The sequence below is a fragment of the Hakea prostrata genome, chromosome 2 (assembly GCF_041222555.1).
Source record: "Hakea prostrata isolate BN-2017 chromosome 2, UWA_Hpros_2, whole genome shotgun sequence".
Lineage (NCBI taxonomy): Eukaryota > Viridiplantae > Streptophyta > Magnoliopsida > Proteales > Proteaceae > Hakea > Hakea prostrata.
In genome coordinates this window covers 51,134,355-51,158,256 of record NC_142601.1, presented here as the reverse complement: position 1 = coordinate 51,158,256, position 23,902 = coordinate 51,134,355, and the positions used below count along the sequence as shown (strand labels likewise).

Sequence of the window (23,902 nt, the reverse complement as noted above, 5' to 3'; positions counted from 1 at the left end):
TTTAATGCATTATATTTTTTATTTTTTAACCTCGACATTTTACTCACTTGGATTATGGACAAAACTTTGTCTCATATTTAAATCTTAAGTAACAATTAGTTACCCATATTATATAATACCCCATCCCCAACTATATAAAATCACTTGTTCCAAAAAAAGAAGAGGTGATATTAGTGCCCTGACCCAATAGAACATTTATCCTATATGTTCATTTATCCTATATGTTCGGTTTGTAAGCTGACGCAATAGATAAGAGGCCGTTTAGAGTGTCTATAAAACCCTGTTAGCGCAAACTAATTCATACCCGCCCTTAGCCTAGCTCGAGATCGGCTAGACTTTTCAACCAAAAGAGCCCATTTAGATTACAAATTAATAAGCCCATCCATATATGATCAGGGAAGATTCAGGTTCAGCCTATGATAACCTCCATGATCCTAACCCGAAACCTAAATTACAGGTCTAAGAACTTGAGCATCCAGTGGGAAGAAGCTCTAGGCCATCCGAATTAAAGCCCATGATTTGGCTCCAAAACCCATGGACCTAGATGGTGAAGATAGCGATGCTGGTGAAGATAGTGATGCCCTGTTGGGAACCGAAAAAAGATTCATTTAGAATTCTGATGGTTTGGGCAAGTGGATATACAACTCAAGAGAGAGAGAGTTGGGAGATGCTAGTGAACATGGTAAGAGCCTTCTAAATGATTCCTAGGTCTGTATCAGTGTTTGGGGACAACTAAGGTGGCAAACCACCCTTGTACTGCAAAATACTAGGGGGCAGTCTCTTAGGGTGGTCAATTGACCAAGCAACCGCCACCCTAGGCCGCGTTGAACCTATACGGGCAGTTTTGTCTCTTTTCTTCTTAGCACCCCTATTTAAGGTTCTCTAAACCTTATTTTTTACATTATTTTATTGCAAAAATAGTTGTGGACTCCAGAGAAGTCAAAGAACACATGGAAGTGAGAAGGATGCCTATTCTTGTAGAGATTTTCACAAACTTTGTCAATTTTCAGATCTTAAAGGTAAGCAGACTAACATACTCGCTTCCTCTTCATTATTTTATTGTTTTGAGAGTTGTTATTCTTGAGAGACCTTTATTAGAAGAGAGTTGATTGGGAAAATAATTGATCATCATTGATCCCCAATTAGATCATGCTATGAGAATAAATTATATATCTATTGTGAAATCCCACAGATTTCTAACCCTTTTAACCAATGGTTTCAAGACCGCACACCCGAAACTCAAGTTGGCGACAACTATGAGCCATTCGAGTCGAGCCCGAAGGTTCAGAAGTGAACTCAATGTTGGTGGATGGACCTAGTGATGACTCGACACCTCTCCTATAATTTAAAAGGAGAGAGAAGGTTATTCATGAAGGAATTAAAAGGTGATTGAGGCACGTCCATAGACCGACAATGGAGAGTCTGATCGACGAGGTAAACATACCCAAACGAAGGTAATCGAAAGACCTTTCTTTCAAGTCAAAAATCACCAGAATCAGACCTCGGATGGAGGTTCAAACATGGACCGATTGAGTGACCGATTGGATGACCCGACAGCCCTGACCCAACGGCCCAACCCCAGTGACGGGGCAAAATCGGGATTTTGTGTTTTAAAACCCTACTTTAAGCTCCTACTCACTCATACACGCATTATAATGCTAGTACGAGGCTGAGGCCAGGAGAGGAGGAGAAACCAAGGAGAAGAGTGGATTTCATCCACCCGAAGGCACTTTGTGACCCGAATCGTCGCAAGAACGTTGAAAAATGTAAGAATCCTTCAAACCCTCTTCTTTAAACATAAGTTTGTAGGGTTTCTTCACTTTGAATGTTGGATTTGGATAGTTGAAGCATGTTAGGCATAGTGAATTCTCATAAATAGTTATATTTGTGTTTCCCTCTAGTTTGTGAGTAGTCTATGCAAATCATTGCAAACAATTTCACATTTTGGCTCTCAGAGGCGCTGGCGGCACTCACAAGAGCCAAATTTGGGGTTTTTTAATTTAGAATGAATTGGGTCAAATTGATGGTACCTTTAAAACCCTATTGCTTCCAATTAAACATTCCCAAAGTTTCATTTCGATTCGACTTTGAATCGGTGGCGGAATAAGGACTTTTCGCCAAAGCTAGATTGAAAAGATGGGTTTGAACCCATATGACAGATTGGATTTTTGTGGGATGATTTTGGATATCTTTTAAAATCCAATAGAATTTTGACTAATACCTATTAATTCTCTTACATGATTAGGATTATTATGAGTATAACCACCGACTCTTATGGGCAAATTTGTGACTTTGTGGAACTTTGGAGAGCTTATACTAACTAGAAAGGTAAGGAATATACTTAACCTTATCTTTCATGTTTAATGAAGTTAATTAATTTTCATTATTGATATCTTGTCTTATTTTAGTATTTATTATCTTGTGATTATGTGTGTGACTTTTGAGCAAGTGAAAGATAAGAAAGTATGTTTGCTTCTATTTTTCAATATTTTTTGAATGATGATATGAGAATGTATGTGGAATTGGTTTTGAGACTTAGATTCTCTTATGTCTATTTACCAACTAGGGTTGCAGGTTCACTCATTACCCTAGTGAACTTACATGAGTATGCATCTAAACCTAAGTTCATGAATGCTAGGTGTCTAAAAGTGTTTGGCTAGATAACCTTATGAGTACTACTACCTTTCCAGTAGGGGTATTGAAAAGGTTAACCCGTGACGTCAATGAATGGGTCTTGTAGGCATCAAGCAGGGCCACTGTGCCATCATGAGATGGTAGGGTTGCATATAATAGATAAGGGCTCATGGGCACTCAAGACCGGTAACCAACCCATGAGAGGACATGGAGAGTATCTTGTCTATTATATGTAGATGACCATAGGGTTGAGAAATGGAAACCAATAGACGCCTCCCGTTAAGGATCCCATTTCTAGGTGGAAAAGGATACTGAACCGAATTGGTTGGTGCCATAAAGGAAGTATCTGAACCATATGTAGTACAAGACCATATGACAGTGCATTGGGCCTAGAGTAGTCCTTGACACGCGCTAGTTCTCATGCCAAACGGTGATGTGAGAGAGTGGTGACTTATACCCTAGCCGGATTGATGTGACTTGACCCAATGACCGCGAAGAACCCAATAGATGTCTCTTGTTGAGGGAGAGTGAATGAGACCACCCAGAGGAGACTAGTGAACGAATTAATGCATGTCTACCATAGAGACTTCATGATAGAGTTATGAGCATAATATCATAATCATTCATATATCATATGATTATCATTAATTACATTATCGATATTCATGCTATATGTGTGGTGTGGGATCTTGTGAACGAATGCATGATATGACGTTGAGTTGACCTCACTAAGTTATGTTGAACTTATTCATTTTATATGTCTATTTCTATTAGAATATACTACAAGTTACGAGGACTCCTTCCAAATGAAGGATTCGTCACTGGTAGACTTTCTTGAAGGAGTGACAGAAGAAAGATGTAGACTTGCATGGAGCTTCATGCCCGTACTAGGACTGTTATTATAGGGTTGGATTCCATTAGAGAAGCAATTTAATTTAAATTCCACAGCAAACAAATTATTCTTCCTTTAAACTCTTGTATACATTTTGATTAACTTTAGATAATGGATGATTGTAACCTTTTGATAAATTATTAATTACACTTGATTTATTCTTGTCATTTTAATTATTCTATATCATATATTGTATGGAATTGTCACCGAACCTATGTCTTGCAGTGTATCACCCCACGGGTGTTCAGGTATGACCGGATCCAATTGGGTGAGGTGTAACATCTATTTTAATGGCAAATTATTTCGGAGAAGGTTTTCAAGATCTAGATCTGAATTTTAAATTAAACTTTCTTGCTTTTGTAGTTGGGGATGTTTAAATAGTGATTCAGAGACATGATTTAAGCTTACAATCATCCCAAAACCTATCGGTCAAATTTTGCCCGCCTGGCCGTTCCCCCACCCCGGCTTCCCGTTTTGCCGGTCCTGGGCGCCTCCTGCTTGTTGGTTTCCCCCCCCCCCGTGTTTTGGTTCCCCCTGCTTTCTTTCGGTTCCCTCTCCTTTTCTCCCCCCCCCTCTTTTTTTTCCTGGTGTTTCTTTTGGGCCTGTTGTTCGTTCTGTTCCGCTCCTCTGGTTTTTTCTTTTCCGGTTTGTTCCTGGGTGGTCTTTTCCCCCCCCCCCCCTGCCCCTTCCCCTTGCCCCCGGCCCCCCCCCGCCTCCCTCCCCCCGGCGCTTTGCTCGCCTTGCTTTGTTTTCGCGTTTGTCCTTGGTTGTTGCTTTGTTGCTGTTTGTCTGTCTTTTGTTTTCTTCTTTCTGTGTGTGTTGGTGGCTTGCGGGTGCTTGGTTGTCCTCCTCTCGGGTTGGGTCTGGCCTGCCCTGGTGCTGGCTTCGTTGTTGTTGCGCGGTTCGTCTGGTTGGTTCCTCTTCTCCCCCTGGGTTGCCTGCCCTTGGTGTGGGCCCGACAACTTAAGTGTAGTGAGAAAACATAGGCCCACTATCGTATCATTGATGGTAGGGTTGGGCTCATGGGCATCCAAAAGTTAGCTTGGGTTTCATGAGGAGGCATGAGAGTCATCCGTCCTATCATATGTGGATGACCATAGGGTTTCGGGGTGCCAAATCCATCAGGCGGTACTCATCCCTTGAGAAATTAGAAACTCCTAGGTGGATAAGGATACTAGACCAAAAAAGTAATAGGCATGAGGAAATGTATCTGGACCACATGTAATATGTTTCATGTATGACCTTGCATTAGGTTAGGATATCCTCGACACTCATCAGACTCATACCAATGGTCGTGGTGAAAGAAGGTGGCCCTATAACCACAGGCATTGTCGGATTGGACTTGTATCTCATACCTCGATCATGACGCCCAAAAGACAGCTTTGAGTACCATGATGGGTCTATGTGAGACTACCTACCCAGAGGAGGTTGGGGTTCATCTTAATATGTGTCTGCCTAGGTAGAGACTAGTACGGTTAATTCATTGACGGCATACTTAGAATATCATTGCATTCTTTACAATTCTTGCATCTCATACTATCGTGGTATATGTGGATTGTTACCTTCCTGATCGACGTTCTATGGAACTCATTCATATGATTTTCTTGTTTTTCTTCAGATTACTTTGCAGGTCATGAGAGAATCTTTCCCAGAGAGTTCAGTGTCAGCGGAACAATGCAATGAACCCTCAAGAGAGTACTCCAAGGCACATGAAAACTCATGCCCTTGCTGAGACTACTCCTACAAAATCCAACCCTGAATATCAAGAGATCACCTAAAAGAGCGTGGTGGTGCTGATTAGGGTTATGTACACGCTTGTGTGTTTTGTTAGGCTACACCGAGACCTTTGAACTAAATGAACAAAATGTAAAACCTTAATCAGATTGTTTGCTTTGCTTCTACTATGGACGACCTTTTGAGATTCATTTTGGGATTTTTTATATGTATTCCTTTTGTTTATTGATAAACTTATTATCCTTTGTTCTTAATTATGGTTTGATGTGTTTTATTTATTACTATGGTTGTAACATGATCTAGTGACTGTGACTGCGGATCACATCCACAAGTAGTCAAGGTATATCCAATGTCGTCGGGTGAGGCGTGACATAATCATCGGGCCAACCCATACTAACCCTATCCGACATTGTGTTAATTTAATTATATTAGAATTTGTATATAGTTTGAGTTTAAGAACTTACAAAAAACATGTATCCAACGGGTCCCACAAGGCACAAATCAACCCAAATCAAATGTTATTAAATAGGGTTCTAGAAACCTATCATTTTAGGTCCAGCTTAGTTTAACCATAACGGTAATCTAATAGCCTGGGCCATTTACATCGAATTATTTTCCGAACCAGCCTGTTATAACCCGAGGTCCCGAGTAATTTAATCTTGTTCCTCAAGTGTTTATCGCCTACAGCAGTTTTTAGTGTGTAGTATTTTGGTTTGAAACGGACTAAAATGGACTGGTAATTTTTCTCATATCGATCAACACGTCAGTCCAAACCAAACCAAACCCGAAACATGACTAACAGTTTGTGTTTGGCTAATGGCTAAACTAGCCCAAAACTGAAAAGGTCAAATCAAAACCATTCCTAATTTACCCATTTGATTATAACTCCAACTGGAAAAAGAAAGCAGAGAACGGATTAAGGTGTCCCCAACACTTTGTTTGTTACTGAAAATTACTGAATTGGGAGATTTGAAGTCATCAAGTACATCTTAAACAAAAGCAGATCGGAACATGTCCATTTTTCTACTTGGATGCTGCACAATAAATTCTCAGCACAATGCAACTTAGGGTAAAAATCGAAATTTGTGGTCATTTCACAGTTAAATTTTACCCAAAAAAATACTTACACAAAAAGAGACAAAACAAGTCGTCTCAGCCGTAGGCTACATTGTGTTGCGCATTTATTGCATAACACTGAAACAATTTCAGACTCTTGGTAATAACCTGTCTGTTTCAAGTCTGACAGTTTGACCTATGACCTATTTCCTCTGTGTGCTACCTAGAATCATGTAATTTAAAAACTACAAGCTTTGATTGCTTTCATGAACATATAAGAATTTACCGAAATCACAAAGTACTAAAAGTGAAATGAAAATAAATTAGCATTTACAAGATCATCAAAACAGAAGAAAAAACATAAGATATGATTTGGAAGAGCAGGAACTGTTGTCAAGAAAATTTGATGTTTCATCTGATGAGAATTACAAAAAAGATCTAGTGTAAACGCATAGTTAAGTTGGTACAAACCCAGAAGAATGGGACAACAGCTGCAAGAGAAATATCCCAAGGGCTACAAACAGCAAAATCAATTGGACGAGAAAGCAAAATGTAAACTTGAAAACCCTGTTCTGCATCTCCAAAACCCCTCCACGCCCCAGCATCTCCCCACATGACTCCTCCAACTCCTCTGCCTTCCTCTTCAACAAAACAGCATTAGTTTCAGCATCTCTGAGCTTTTCCAGCCTCTGGGTTTGTTGTCCTATCATAGACTTCTGTTCCTCAAGGAGTCTGACATGGTCTGCTGTGGCAACTTTTAAATGCTGAGTTGAACTAGTAATCACCAGAGACTCGATTTCGGTTTCAATCTTCTGCATAATCAGATCCTCTACCTCAATATGCATCTGTCTAAACCCATTCAGGGGCTTTAGACTGCTACCCGTTTCTTCTTTTGATGACTCACCCCTATATGTTTCGTATTCAGAACTAGAATCCTCAACCTTGGGGATGGTTGTTGCCTCTTCAAGATTGCTCTCAGGAGACTGCACTTCCAGATGTGGTGAACTGGTTGGATCAACACCTTCTTCAAAGTGCAAAGGACCAGATGAGTTGAGTTCACAGGTTCCTGGGTCAACAGAAGCAAATTGTGTAGCAATGGAATGAGTAGCAATTGACTTACCAGCAAGAAGAACTTCTTCCTGTCCGAGCTCTCCAAACATTTCTACTTCTGCAGATGAGAAAAAGAGATTCCATCAACAGTGTCCTTTATAAACAGTACAGAGCCGCAAGCACTTTACAAACATGTACAAATGTTTTAATTAGAAACAAATAAGATGGCAGTTCAGTGAAAAAAACACATGTTCCTTTGAGGAACTATGCTATGCTAAATACATAGGGAAATACCTGTTGTTTCTTTTTTCTTTTCTTTTTTTTTTTTTTTTTTTTTTTTATTTTAGTTTTGGCCGGATAGAAACATCATAGAAGGACAATCTTGATATAGGTCACATTTTACTTAGATGTTTCTGGAAGAAAAAAATTCAGTATGACCCAAAGTCAGAAAGTTAATCGCATTATCTGCAGCTGCTGCTCGTCTTTTTTTATGGATTTGTTATCTCCATGTCTGGTCAGTACTTTTGAATAAGTAAACTTACTGCTTGGGGTTTTGATTGATTAAAATTTCTTCTCTGAAGGCTTCATTGTTTGGTTAAGAACTGCTGTGAGTAGATATCCTGTGTAAGGCTTTATTGTTTGATTAAGAACTGTTGTTAGTAGATGTCCTGTGCGAGGCTTTATTGTTTGATTAAGAACTGCTGTGAGTAGATATCCCGTGTGATTTGTTCGGCACCTTATTTTGGAGGATTCTGTGTGTTGTTGCCTTTGAATTTCAGACTTAGAAAAGTTATTTCTGGAGTCACTCTTGTTGCTGTAATGGTATTTCAGATTCAATGGGTGTATGACCGAGTATTTTGGTCACTAAATTGAGATTTTATTGAGTTCTATCTTTATTGCAGCCTATTTTTTCTGATTAGGTGGAATATTATTTGCTTGAAGTGAAGCAAATCTAGGACATTATGTCTACATGTGAATCTAAGTCTGTACCCAAAAGTACAATTACTGAAATTATGACATCCACATCCCATCGTACTTTTGGCCAAAAACTTGAAAGAATTGTTAATTTCCATCAATGGAAGAAGACAAAGGTTGTGTTGACTGGTTGTGGACGGCAAGACCATCTCACCAAGTCACCATGTCTACTAGGAGTAATACATGGAAGACTACATCCCAAATCTTATGATAAATGTTGAACTCTATGGAGAGAGATATTGTCAATTTAGTAGCAAATATTGACAATGGAGATAAGGGATTACCCTAAATGTATTGTATTCCGGACAGAACTGCCTTTCCAGCATCTATGAGGTTTCATAGGAGTTTCATATGTTTGATAGGAAGGGCAGACCTTTAACCCAAATATTTTGTAGACTATAGAAAGAGAAGAATCGAATGCCATTCTACCTAATTCATCAAAGGTAGATGAAATGCAAAATCAGTGAAACAAATTTCCACCGAAACGGTCCAAATTTTGACCAAAAAGATACCTGCATTTTTCAAAATCAAAACAGAACTTGCGAGACTCGTTTCATTACAATGTTTCACACGAAACAGTCCAAAATTTCAACCGAAACTGATCAAAGAAACATTGTTTCGACCAGTTTCAGTTGATTATTCCTTATAAAATTCTCTATCTTGGTTGAAATCACAGGTCTCAACCTTTCTGCCCTGGTTTTGCAGCTTAAGTTTCAACCTAAGTCGGCTGATTTCTCTTTTTTTTTGTGATTTCAACCTCATTTTCACCCTATTTCCACAACTCCTTTGCCTTCAAATAGCTCTTTTGCTCCTCCTCCGCCTTCAAACACCTCCTAAGCCACAACAGTTGTTCATGGGCCCAAATCCAAACTACAAAGGAAACTCCAAGGCCCAAAGGGATATAGGGCCTCTACCCCATACCCAACAGTTCCAAACTTTCCATTTTTTTTACTTATGTTTTGTTCATGCCTTAAATGAGCAATCATTTGATCTAGTTGGTCATTGTATTTTGTTGACTTCTTGTATATGTAACCATTCTATCAAACAATTCATGTTGCTGACGTGTTATGCTTATATGCAATATAATTTGTACTTCTCCAAACCAATCATTTGTTAGTATACTTTGAATGATGACTTTTCAGTGGATTTTTGGGACAAACTACGAGTTCCTTGTGTTTATTATGCTTTAAATAGGTGGGAGGCAAGGAATTGGATGAAACGGAGGCCATATAAGCCCTGGAACCTAAGGTCGAAACCTTGCTCGAAAAGTACCAAATTTTGACAGAAATTTTGGTCGAAACTAAACCCTCGAGCCTTGGCACGAACAACTTGCAATTATGGGTTTTTTTAAGAGGAAGATGAAGGAATTCGACCCAAATAGAGCACAAATTCTATGGGAGATAAAATACAATCACTGTTCAAAACATTTTCCCAAGTACTTCGTGTGTCCAAAGGTGACTCATATAGTCAGACAAGTCCAATTCCACCAATAATTTTGCATTGGCATCTTTTGCTCCGAACTGCGGCTCTAGTGGCGGTTAGGTTCTAGAGCTACTTGTGGATGTGGAGGTGGAGGATCAGGCAGAAACCTCGATGCTCAAGAAAATTTACAGCGATCCACTAAAACTACTATAAATGTTAGGACTTGTCATCATTATGGTTGTCCAGTCATATACAGAGGTTGCTTCATGATAAGCCACCTCAGGTTGCTAACACTTCATCATCGAAGTCATCTACTACTACCATTCCACAGCCAGAAGCGAAAGACTATGAAAATGCCTGATGAAGAATATGTTTGATTCACCTAGTTCCAAGCACTTCAATATCAACCTCCTCTTGCCATCTTTGCTCAAACAAGTAATGCCACAACTTGTGCTTATACCTGCCATCCCTAGATCATTGTGATGTAGGACAGCCCTAGAAACTAGGGTATCTTACAAAGAAACAGGATCCTATGCTAACTAACACACTAAGAGGGATTAGGGGAGGGGTTTGCGCAGCATATATTCAGACCAACAGTAGAAATTTATTACAGATATAATTTCAGCATTAAGAAATATAAATAGCCTCCAAATTTTTAATCCGAAGACTAAAGACGAACAAACCAAATCAAGCTTAGTCAATCCACGCAACTAGTCTAATGGGAGGGAAGAATGGGGCATTGCATTCACAGCAATTTAAAAAACAAATTTCAGCAACAAGAAATATGCTTTATTAATCCAATAGGGGCAAAGTACATAATGTTAATCCCAACTCAAACCAAAACTAAAACCTAACCCAAGCACTAAAGGAATTAACAGCAGAACAAAAAGGCAGCAGCTTCTAATAACTAGTCTACAAAGCAGTAAGTGAGTTATTGTAAGGAAAAGTGTGAAATAAAGACAGAGACTGGGAGAATAAAGTTCTGCAGAAAATAGTTCTGCAACTGATATGGTCAACAGAAAGTAGGAGACAGCAAAGGAGAAGAAGGAGATGCAGAAATAGGACACAAGAAGAGACAGCAAGGAGGGGCTGTCAACAGATATAGGAGGAAGCAGGCCTGCCGTAGGATGGGCAGGTTAAGAGACAAAGCAGAAAAGGAGGGGGGGGAAACAGAAAATGTGTGTGTGTATATATATATATCTGTCAGCTTGAGGAGAGCAAAAAAAAGGGGATGGGGCCAGAAACCCAAGAGAGGAGATAACGAAGGACAGAAAACCAAAGGAATCTCAATGCAGGAAATTCCTACCATGAGGATGAAGGGATGAGGAAAAGAAAATAGTATGAGAAGAAAGCAGGGTTAATTGGAGAAAAAAAGAGTAGAACTAGTTAGAAGAAGGGGTAAGGGAATTTTCAGAACCAATAGAACTCAAATAGGGGGGAATAAGGCTAACCTGCAAGTGTGAGAGAGATACGAATAAAGGAAAGAAAATACCCAACTAAATAAAATCCCATACCACCCAAGATACAAAAATAAGAAAGGAAACTCCCTAAATTACCCTTAAAAAAAATAAACCCAATAAATACTAATACCATTGTAAAAAACGACTGGTATGGATCACGGTCCTAAGGGTCCAGATGACCCTTTCTTATAGATATCTCCATACGCCTCGCCAAACCAAGCCGAAAGGTTCAATCGCCTCTGTCTCTGGTAATAACGAATGATGGGTGGACGTGTGATGTCCCCGTCAATCCTCCCCGTCTGCAAAGAATTCACATTTGATGAATGAAAGCTCTGGTAGTACTCCAAGAAGTCAAGGTCTAGTCGCTAGAATTCCTCATGTGTGATCCAAGAGTTGTCCCTCTATGGTCGTCCACACCATCTAATCAGAAACTCATGTGGATAAGGAAAGGTGGTAAACTAGGGTAATGGAGGGGACAGTGTAATGTGGGTAGCAGGGTCCTGCTGGTCAATATCAAAAGGAGAATCTCCTAATGCAAGTGGATATGGTGAAGGGATAGTGTGTCGGTCATGGAGTGAAGTTCTCAACATTGAAGATGTTACTTATCCCCATATCAGACAGCAAATTAATCACATACGCACTTGTGTCGATCCTCTAAATCACTTTTAATGGGCCTGCCCGACGAGCATAAAGATTGCTTGCTTTTCCTCTCACAAATCTAGTTGAGTGGATCCAAACCATAACCAAGTCATCTTCTTTGAACTCTTATGGCCTTTGGTGAACATCTGCACAAGACTTATATTGCTTATTGCTGGAAGCAATCGGTTGTCATATTTCTGCATGTAAATCATGTACACTCTGTATAAAAGACTCGACTAACTCACTAACTCTAGAACTGACTAGGGAAGGTATAAGATCTCTAGGGACTCTAGGCTGAACATCTAAGCAAACCTCAAAAGGAGACAAAGCAGTGGACCTATTCTTAAACATGTTATAAGCAAACTCAGCATGTGATAGAATACAATCCCAAGTACCCAAACTCTCACCAATAAGACATCTAAGAAGATGGCCTAAACTCACATGAACGACCTAGGTCTGACTGTGGGTCTAAGGATGGCACGCTATAGAGAATCAGCGTTTGATGCCTAAAATGCGCACCACAAGGTGCACCAAAAGTGATTAGCGACCTTGACATCTCTGTCAGACACTGTGGTGAGGGGAAGGCCATGACACTTAAAGACATCTAGAAGAATAACTTTGCCATCCCAAAGGCATCAGATTTCTTCGAGCATAGGATGAAGTGGGACAGTTTTTTTAGAAGCGATTCAATACCAAAAAGGTAGAATCATTGCCTCTCAAGGACTTGGGTAAGCTTAACACAAACTTCATGCTAAGGTCCTACCATGGGGAGCGGGGAATGGGTAGCGAAGTATACAGGCCCATCTTTTTCTTATGTTGTTTTCCAGTTTGATGGGCACAACACTGGTGAATGATACATGCTACATATCTCTGCAAATCAAGCCAATAAAATCAGTCCCTATTGGTGAAATGGTCTTATCTCAACCAAAGTGACTGTCAACTCTGTCGTTATGCAACTCCCAAATCAAATGGTCTCTCAATGAAGTCTTAGGAATGTATAATATGTGACCTCTAAATAGGAACTCGTCTCACAAGCTATAATTAGGGTGTGGCTTGGGTGGGTCACTACTAAGAGAAGTGAAGATCCCTCCAAAATCAAGGCAAGCATGATACCGACCCTTCATCTGCTCAAACCCAACAACTTGCACACTCAAACCGTGCAATAGAGACTTCACACAATTGTAGGCATTATACAGCCGTAGCAAGGCATTCACTCGACTAAGGGCCTCAAGGGCTTTGATCTCCGTTCCAGGCTTGTGCTTTTATGGGTACTCTTGTAGAAACTCAATTCACTTGGCATGTCTCGGGTTTAATTTCTTTTGGGAGCTCAAGTATCTAAGTACCTAGTGATTGACAAATAGGATGAATTCTTACGATAGCCAATAATGACGCAAGTATCTCAAAGCATGTACTACCATGTAGAAGTCTTTATCATATGTAGAATACCGTTGCTTGGCTGCATTTAGCTTCTTGTTGAGATAGGCAATAGGGTAAGACTCTTGGCTAAGGAGACCTCCTATACCTACCCCTAATGCATCATAAGCTACTTCAAGGACCTTGGAGAAATCTAGTAAGCTTAGGATTGGGGACTCAGACATCAGTCTCTTGATCTCCTAAAAGGCTGTAGTAGCACTTTAAGTCCATTTAAACTACCCTTTTCTAATGCAATCCATGATGGGGAAGCATAATGGTACCAAATTGGTGAATGCACCGCCTGTAGAAAGTGGCTAAACGTGGAAACTCCTAATCGTGAATATTAGTTGGTTCTGGCCATTCTACTATCACCCTAACTTTCTTGGGGTCAACTAATAGTCCACTAGCTGACACAACAAAACCTAAGCACCATCAAGTCGCAAAAGAAGGTACACTTCTTAAGATTAGCATAAAGCTTCTTTTTTAAAAGTGTCTAGAATACTTGACATGGGTGATCAAGGTGAGTCTTTGCTATAAATGAAGATGTCGTTATAGTAGACCACTAGGAACTTCCCTACAAAGGGTCTCAACACCTCTATCATGATCCTCATGAAGGTACTAGAGGCGCTTGAGAGCCCAAATGGCATGACTAGCCACTCATAAAGGCCATATTTAGTCTTGAAGACCGCTTCCATTCATTCCATGGTCTCATCCATATCTAGTGGTACCCACTCTTCAGGTCACCTTTAGAGAATATGGTAAGCACTACACACCATGTCAAGCATATCAATGAGTCTAGGTAGGGAAACCTGTACTTAACAATGACTTTGTTTATGACTCAGCCATCCACACACATAAATCAATTGCCATCTTTCTTTGGCATGAGTAAAGCAGGTACAGCACATAGAGCAGTTCATCAACTTGATGCTTTAACTTAGCGTGCTCTTTGGGCTTCACACAAAAGTGAGGTAAATTCAGCAAGCATGAACCTGGAACTAGATCAATGGTGTGCTCGATATCATGCATGGGTGGTAGCTCATCTGACAGTTCCTCTAAGAACAACTGCTTGAATTCCCTCGATAAAGGTTGCACTTCCCTGGGTGTCTCAGTTATTAGGCATGATGTCTCTATATTACTTTATTTAATAACTAGGGCATAAATAACCTGTGTTTCTTTACACTTCCCTTCAAAGGTCTTCTGACTCAAGATGTCGAGTGTTTACTTTTGGGCCAGTTTTAAAGTGCTTCCTTCGTTCTCAGAGACTCTAATCTCTTTAGGGGCTCAAAGGGTCAGCCTAATTTTCTTCCCATTGAATTAACACACACATATGTTAGAACTCCAATAATAAATGACATCTAAATCATAGATCCAAGGTCTCCCTAAAATGATGTGGGTAACATCCATGTCCTAGACATCACACCAAGCTTTATCCTCATAGCCTACAAATTGCAATGGGACTAAACATCTCAACCTAACAAGAATGGTGGACAGATCAACCCAGGCAACCTTGTAAGGCTTTGAGTGAGCCTAAGGTTTAAGCCCCATGCAGGATGCAGCATGTTGTGCCACCACATTCACACAACTCCCACTATCAATGGAAACTCGACAATTCTTTCCCTAGTGGCATGTATGGGCGATGAAAATATTAGTCCACCAGTCTTCTTCAATGCACTAAGTTGCGATATCATGCAACGCACTACATCCAAGCAAGAAATATCAATAGCCTAAAGGTCGTTATCGGATGGGGTTTGGGAATTTTCAGAACCAATAGAACTAGTAAGAAGAAGAGGCATGAAAATTATCAGAACCAAAAGAACTCAAAAAAGGAGGGGTGAAGAAGGCTTACCTACAGGTGGGCTTTCGGCCATAAAAGAGAGACCTTGCTACTCACAATTTTCTTTTCTGATTTTTCATGCTCAATCATTGGTGCTAGGTCATTAAAACAAAGAATTTCCTAAAACCCTACGAATAAAGGAAATAAATGCCCAACTAAATAAGAATCCCTAAATACCCTTTAAAAAAATAATAATAAATAAATAAATAAATACTAATACTAATGTTACAAAAGAAAATGTGGTATAGACCATAGTCCTAACAATCTATTTCACCCTATCTAGTAGATATCTCCATACATCTCGCCGAACCAAGCTGCAAGGTTCCGTCATCTCTATCTCTGGTAATAAAAAATGATGGGTGGACGTGTGATGTCACATCACATTGACTCAAGGCGTCCGATCATATGACCGATGTCTCAGGTAACTTTTTATCTTTTCGCCCATCCTCTTCCATTGTGACCCTTGCTAACGATTCAAATGCATGGTTGAAGAGGCGACAACCTGACCAAAGCGGTTGGGGTACATTTTTTAATACATTAATTTTATGTGGCACATATAGTATACCAAAAACTTATATAGTTTTACTATAAGCTAAACCAATATTAATGAATCATAATTATGAAAGATCATCATAAAAAACAAACATAACTTCATCTCATCATAATACAAATATACGAGCAATTAGCAATATACTGTAATGATATTATAACAGATTCCCAAATCCAAAATAAATAACTATTATATTCATATCTGGTTTTTTACAACTATTTTTCTTTTCCTTTTTTCATAGAAGAATAATTAGCTTAACAAAGGATTCAAGAACATCGAAATCCTTTGTATTACAAAATTTAAAAGCTCATTGATGTAAACAAAGGTCAACCCTTGGCTGAAACCCTACTGAGGGCGCCAAGGCCCCACCCAGGTGGCACACCTAGGGCTGGCAGGACCCTAAAAGGGGCATTTTGGTCACTTCAAGCCCTAACTAGTTGCTGAAATTTAATTTTTCAGAAATTTAAATTGTTAATTTTCAGTCTCCGATTTTATTTAAAAGTCATATTTTGAGTTGTTAGTTGAGTTCTTGAGTCCTTAGGAGTCTTTCTATGAAGTAGGACTCTTATAGATAATTAAGTATTTTATTTCAAGAAGAGTTCCTTTAATTTAGGTGATTGTTATTAAGTTTTAGAAGGGTATCCTAACTTATAAAGGAATCCCTAGTTAAGTTGGTTTATAAGTTCTACCTGAGTACAAATAGAGTCTCCTAGTTTGAGTAACTTCTTTCTTTTGATGTAAGGCTATGAATAAGCCAGTCCATGATTGTAAATTTTAAATCTGCATTGAACAAAGATTGAACATTACTTGTGGGAAACAGGTCATGGTTCTCTTTGTGAAGGCCACGGCGGGGTTTTCAGCCCATGGAATTCAATTGCAGCAATCCACCTTCAAGTTCCAGCAGCCACCACAGCAGAAACAAGTACCAAACACCCCTAGCCACTTCCCTTTTATCCCAAACCATCGCACAGCACCCGCGCTGCCCCTCCCCCTGTTTGCGCAACCCAGAAACCCCCTCACACTTGTTGTCATACCCTTGGCCCTCCCAAGCCCTGTGATACCCTAGAACCCCCTGAGACTCACCTGAACCCTTCATCCCACCTCCCTTCTACCTTGCAGCATCCCCTCCCCCCTCTCTCCCCTATTCAGCTACCCGCTCTGACTTGCAGCTGAAACAAGAAAAAGATAAAGGGAAAAGAAAGAAAGAAAAAAGAAAAGAAACAAGAGAGTAAGAATGAGAAATCAAGACTGCCCAAGGTCTTTTCAACAATCTCTCCTTCCATCAGAGATTCGGCCCATGGTGAATCAAAACCATCTCCAACCCTTTTCTAACCTAACCACAAACTTCCCCCCACGCTTTTGGGTAAGTCTTGGTTTCCCCTAAACCCCCATGCCACCTTGTTAGAACCCTAACCCATCCCGTATCTTTTCTGTTAACCAAATCCAACAACCCATAGATCCTTTAGTTAACCTTTACCAAACCATCACCCATAAACTTTTGACAGTCCCCCAAATCACCCATAACCTTTTCCTTAAGTTCCCCAGTAATTCTAGAACCAACCTTAAATTCTTATTTCTTTTGCTTTCAAATTTATCATAGATTCTAGGCAAACCTTTAATTTTAGGGAGATCATCCAAGGAACCCTAAGCCTAAAATCAAGTTCACATCACTCATCTTATACGAGGGGAAAATATTTTTGGTTGTATTGGGGACAAAAATGCACGACATGGTCTACAATATACCTGTTGCTCAACTTAAACATCCGACTTTTTACCCAACTCTTTTAAACAAACAAGTAATTCTTGAATCCGGATCAGAATTTAATTTGTCTACTTTTTTACAGCTTTTTTGACCAACCAATAAATTAATAGATCGCACCATATACATCAAATCTGATTCAGATCTAAAAGAGCCAGCGTAAGGCCTAAAATGACCCCAGGATAACTAGTGACTAGCGAGGATTGAAATGCATAGTTTAGATCTTGTCCCAAGTAAAGCCTTGAATAGAGCTGAGAGCAAGGATCAATGTAGTCAATGACTTTTAGATGGGATATTTGCTGAATCATTGATATAGTTGCATTCCTTCCTTTTTACTACCATCTTTTTCACACTGTCTTTGCACAGAGCCATTTAGCCAACCCAACTAGTTGCGATAAGACTTGGTTGTTCTACACTAGACTATATAACTTGTACATTGACCAGATAATAGTTTTCTCTTGATCTGGATCTGTTTATATTAATCCTCATATTAGTTGACACTTGTTAAGCCATTTTATCAATACTGCATCACAAGAATCACAGTTATCAAGACAACACCAAAAAGGCAGCAAGAAGCCCAAGGAATCAAGGAGTTTGGATGCCATGGCGTCGCCTGGGCAATGCCTTAATATCTACAGTAAGAACAAAATATACCAAGGTTAGAAACTTTTAGGTATTATTGCATTATGAGAAATGTTAAGAGCTGAAGAACCAAAGAACACGGTGCCTTGATAACTATCGCAAGAACACGATGCCAAGATTAGACACTTAAAGAGGCATTATTAGTGCACTGTCAGAAATGTCAAGAACACAGAACCAATGAAGGTAGTGCCTTGAATTATGGCAAAAACGCAATGACAAGAACAGACACTTACAGGCATTAACGCACTATCAGAAATGTCAAGAGCGACAGAACCATTCTTATTTTTTTCCATGGATGTCATGGTAAAATAATGGCATCGCAGGATCCAGAAACATTGTTTAGGTTCACTATGGACCCACTAGATGATAACAATAAAATATAGGAATGTAATGGCAACTGTGTAACTGGAAATTCTAAATTCCTCATAACTTAACAGGATACAGGAAAAAACTGACAATTCATGGAAGCATGGAAACAGAATGACAGCTAAGGATTATGACATATTATCAAAGGAACTGGAGGTACTACTAAATATGAAAACTAGGATACCAATTGAACTGAAACAACCTCTAAGCGGAGTAAGATTTTCTGAAACTGATCCAAGCAATAGACAAGAACTCAAGCAGTTTCAGATTCAACTCTTAATACAGATTGATTACTAGAGAACCAGACTGTACAGGAGCGAGGCTGACTTTAACGTGAAATACCAGATTTAATGGATCAATCAACTTCTTGGCTACAAGTATCACCCAGAACAGAGTACTACCAAAAGATCTTTAATGAAGTGATATAAAACTAGCTAATAGAAAGGAGATTAGATGATCAGACCTGAAAAACGACGCACCCAAGGAGAGAAGTTGAAATGCAAACAGCAGCACACCAGCACCATGAGAGGTACATCTAAGTTTTTTCAATATTTTATTCCAAAAACCATCCCAATTGTGGCTTACATGCTGCTTTATAGAACTGAACACAAATAGTCCTAATCATACACTTAAATGAAAGAAAAAGTCAACTCTTTAACCCTACCACTCAACAGTGGTGGAGATAAATAATAATTCCTAGCTGCAATTATAAATGAAAGGTCTGACAGTCTGACCTGGGAAAGGATGAAAGTGAGAAGGAGAGAAGTCTGAAGTGCACACAGCGGCAGAATAACACTAGGGAATCTCAATTTTCAAATATTGCATTCCAAATATCCCATCCAAATTTTGGGTTATGTGCAACTTTACAGACTCACAAACCCCCCCCCCCCCCCAAAAAAAAATCATACCATAAAAGTCATAGTAAAAGTCAACCTCCACTCTGACTATGACTTAATAATTGAAACAGATACCAACTCCTACTTGCTATTAACAACTAACAGGATGAAGATAAAAGAAAGCAAATTACATTATTGTCCCTAAATAACCTATGAACTGCATCAAGTACTTAGCTGACTTCGACCAGAATCAATGATCCTAATCAGCCTTCATGGTAACTATCCCAGTTGAAAGAGACAAAAGCTGGCATTTTTACAGTCATTGATCAAAATCTTCTTAACAGTAGACACAAACTGCCTGATCTGGTCCTTCAGATTTTATATTTTTTTTAGTTCCACCAACCAGGAATTTTTCCATGGATCTCTTGTGACCATTCGGCAAAACAACGCTTGGAAATTTTGCAGGAATATTTTCCTCCCTGCTACATATCATCCATCCAAACAGGTAACAACCCCCTGCAACCAACCCCCCGCCCCTCTCTGCCTCTCCCTCTCAAAAGAAAAATAAAACAGGGATCAAAATCCATTCAATGATATATTTACCACCTTCAGCTTCATGCCAAAACAGATGAGACCTTTCTGAAATCATTCACCTCATGTAAAATAAAATAAAATATTAAATAAGTTCTTGATTGTCAGATTTAAACATCAGTAAGAAGCACACAAATATATCAGACAAACTAAACAAACTACCAAACATCTAAACATAGTCTAAGAACCATTACAGAAAATTTTGAAATGAAAAGAAAGAATGAGAAGTGCCATTTGAAATAGGAAACTATAAAAGGAAGCAAAAACCAAGAAACATATTTGCTAATGAACCACCACTTCACCTTCTTCCTTCTGCAAATATTTTACATTAAGATTCTAAGTTTTTGTGGTATATGCATCAAAGCAACGTCCAACAATGGAGAAATTTTTTTTACCTGAAAACATAGAATAAAACTTAAAGCTACACACCTAGGATCAAAAAAGCATACGGAACCATTCAAAAAACGCACTCTGATATGAGCATTGGGATGACATAATAGCAAAGCATTAAGAAGTACTAAAACAACACAAATAACTCCAAATCTCAGAAATGGGAAAATGGTGTAAAAGCTACTAGGCAAAGAGAGGAAGACCTACCTCTTTCAAGTAATTCCTGCACTGACTGCAACGAAAGAATTGAACTGACCAAAGGATCTCGGTCTGCTTGGAGCTGATGATTACCATTTTCTTCTTCCCTAACTTCTGATGACATATCAGCAGCTAAATCACCCTGTGAAACATCTTTGGCTGCTCCCCCATTTTCTTTGCCATAATCGTTAGACTGCATCTCACTTGCATGGGCTTCATCACTGTTCTCTCCATCATAATTACATTTCTCACTCTGTCTACCATTTCTAAACCCATAAATGCTTTCCATCTGCCCAAATAGGACATTGGAGCTTCTGGAGTCGGATTCCAGGCTGGAATACGAATTTTCCTTCTCAATTTTAAACCTTTCTGCTCTAGACTTCTTACTAGTCTCAGTCTTACTTTTCCCCTGTTGAACCTTGTGAGAAGCACCACCTGAAATCTTTCCACTCAGATTCTTGATCTTGCCTTTCTCTCGCGAGGAGGAGGAAGCTCCCACAAATACGGGAACATCATACCTCGATGTGGGTGGACTGGCTGCTGTAGAGGATTTGCTACTCCTGTCCTCGCTGTTCTCAGAATCGATAGAGGCAGGTAAAGTGGAACCCACGGCCGTCCTTGAATCCGAAGTCACCGCAGGCACACTGGTGACAGAGGCCTGACCCTTGACAGATGAATCAACAGAAGCAAGAGATCCCTCGCTCTTGAGCTTGATCTCAGCGGACGAGTCTCTAGCCCTAGTAGGTTCTGCAGGGATGGAAAGCCCCCTCTTCAAGATCCTATTGGATTCCGGACTGCTACCATCCCTTGGGGAATCTCTCCGTATCCTCCTCCATTTCCTTAGACCAAGCCCTTTGGTGGCTGTTGTTGGAGTCGTTGGCGTGTCTGCGTCACCTCCCGATTGGAATAATAATGGAGGCGATCCAAGTTTGGCGGAGGAAGTTGCAAATTGTTGAAGCTCCACTTGCTGCTTGCCAAGTCCAATTTCGATTGGTTTCCCATTCAATTGATTACTCTCAGGATCTCCATGGCCGATACCTGCAATCTCATTACCACAAAACCCAACAATCTCTGCCTCGACCCCAGGGGTTTCCGTCTCTTTGTTCCTTGTAAGTGTAAGTTCTGAACCCTCACCTACCGATAAATCCATCACTAAATCTAGCACAAGGTGAAAAAGGTCAACTACTGCTATCTCTCTGGCGCGTACTAGCCTTCCAATGCAAAGATCATTTCATCGGCTACCCACTTCCTGATCATTATGTCTCTTTTTTCTCTCCACAGCATCTCCCACTGCAACTTCAACCCAATTAGCAAACTCAAATATTTAACACTTGAGAACATCCGTAATGCAAAATCATAACAGAATCGAGAAAATTCAGACATGAACAATAGCCATTAAACAAAATCTACATAATTGAAAAAACAACTAAACACTGGTATGTGTTTGAACCAAGAACAATTTCAACATAAATGATTCGATAAATCCCGTTAAAGAAACCAGCAGACATTGAAATTGGACACCCAGATTGATAATAACAACACAGAAAGAGAAAATCTGGCTAGAAATTGAGAGACTGAGGAAGGTAAAAGAACCTTACCTTTCGTCTCTCTTTTTCTCGAATAAAGAAAGATTTGCAGCCTTAGATAGTAGAGTGGCACTGAAAACCCTAAACATGGGTATGGATCTGCAGTCTACAGCTTTAAATCCCGAATTTAAAATTCAGTAAAAAACGATTCTTCTTCGCTTCTTCCTTTTATCTAAGAAAGATAATAGGGGCGGCCACTCTGTCTTTCCAACATTCTCTGTTGACAACCACGTCGCCGCACGTAAATGAATTGTAGAGATACCGATAAACAGGCGGCGTATCGTTCCTTCAGTTCATAAAGAAATGCTGACCGTAGGAAAGCATTCGGACGTATGCTCGTGTCTCGGGATGTCAACTGGAATCGGATTTAGATCGGACGGCGAAATCATCAATGGGTTGAATTTAGATTTGTTATCCAATAGTAATTTGCTTTCTATTTGCAACAACTTTGCTGGTTGCTACCAACCAACGGTGATGATCTTACTACATAATCAAAATAAGATCAAATGGTTAAGAATCAAATGACGAGTTTACTTATAAATGATGAGCTTGATGAACCAGCCGGTGTCCTAAATAGAGAAGACACCATTCCAAATCTCAGAGAAAGCTTGGACAAGGATCTCATGGTGGCAAGGAGAATTCAACTAAAGGAAAGAAATGGAGATTTGGGAGTCATGAGGGGTCAGATTTGTAAATTAGTAAATTTAAATCCTTACAATGTAAAAATAAAAAATAGTATTTACAAGTAAAACTCGTCATTTGATTTTTAACGGTTCGATCTTATTTTGATTATGTGGAACAATCACCACCAATAGTAACAGTCAACAGTGGCTACTGCAAATAAAATTCTATTTACACACCCAACCAAGATAATACCCAGGAGCTAAGGATTGGAACGTGGTCTATCTATCTTATTCTGAATGGACTAGACCTCTCAGGCCAAAGCATCAACAATGTTATTTGATGCACGTGGAATATATTTAAATGAACAATAATCTTGCTTTGCAAAACATCATCTAACACCCTTTGAACCCCAACGGCGCTGTAAATAAAAGATTGAGGAACGAGGAAGCATTATTCAACTTACAAGAAGAAAACAATAGCCCCATCCATCAAAACTACTTCATGAAGGCATAAAGCCTCACCCAATAGACTTGAGTCAAAACAATCTGGTATTGAACAGCACAAACCAGGCCATCATCTGGAAGTAACAAAGCGAAACCCAAACCCCCTGTTGAAACGCTATTGAGGAATCTGCAAATATACTTGAACGCTTGTTCTCACAATACTGTCAAATGAGCTTAAACGTACCAGAGGTACTTTCTTTAAGGTATTTAGACACCCCGACTTGTGCAATACGAGTTCTACAGTGTCTTCACCCCAAGATCAGTCAGCCCAACCTTTAAGGTTGCACCCCAGAAAAGTTACTTAAGGTGTATCAGGTTATGTTCACTCCTTAACAGAATAACAACAGGGAGAGAGAGAGAGAGAAAGAGAAAGAAAGAAGAAAGGAAATTCTGTACTTAGAATGAACTCGGAAATAGGTTTATAGAGAGCTCCAAAGGCTGTGGGTGAAAAGGTAAGGTCACCTCTCTTTGTGAGGATACCTTTCAGCTCAACTCCCTATAAGAATGTACCTATCCAGCTGACCTCCCTACTGGAGAGTGCCTCTCTGATGGCATCTCCACGTAACCACCCAACAGCGGGCTTTCCAAAATAGGGCCCATGACAAAATGGGCCTTCCGGATCAAAGTCCCAAGTCATATAAATATATTAATCTATAATCTTGGCAGGGTCACAACAGGATTCAGGCTCAGTTCGTGTCGCACACATTAATAATACATGGGCCCTTACTATATATAAACCATATAATCA

At 39.6% G+C, this 23,902-nt stretch overlaps 1 protein-coding gene across 5 annotated transcripts; it reads right to left on the bottom strand.

Annotated features, from left to right (window-relative positions):
* Positions 1-6,665: 6,665 nt before the first annotated feature.
* LOC149024750 (WPP domain-interacting protein 2-like) lies at positions 6,666-22,273 on the bottom strand. Of its 5 annotated transcripts, none has more exons than XM_089144960.1 (4): positions 22,040-22,272; positions 20,451-21,731; positions 7,437-7,484; positions 6,666-7,340 (listed from the first exon to the last, which is right to left on the bottom strand). In XM_089144960.1, exons 2-4 carry the CDS (start codon positions 21,589-21,591, stop codon positions 6,772-6,774), a joined length of 1,758 nt encoding a protein of 585 aa, XP_089001086.1. In that variant the 5' UTR covers positions 21,592-21,731; positions 22,040-22,272; the 3' UTR covers positions 6,666-6,771. The 5 variants fall into 5 exon arrangements, with proteins under 5 accessions (XP_089001086.1, XP_089001087.1, XP_089001085.1 ...); XM_089144961.1 differs by having other exon boundaries at positions 6,666-7,337; XM_089144959.1 differs by having other exon boundaries at positions 6,666-7,484; positions 20,451-21,737; positions 22,040-22,273.
* Positions 22,274-23,902: the final 1,629 nt, after the last annotated feature.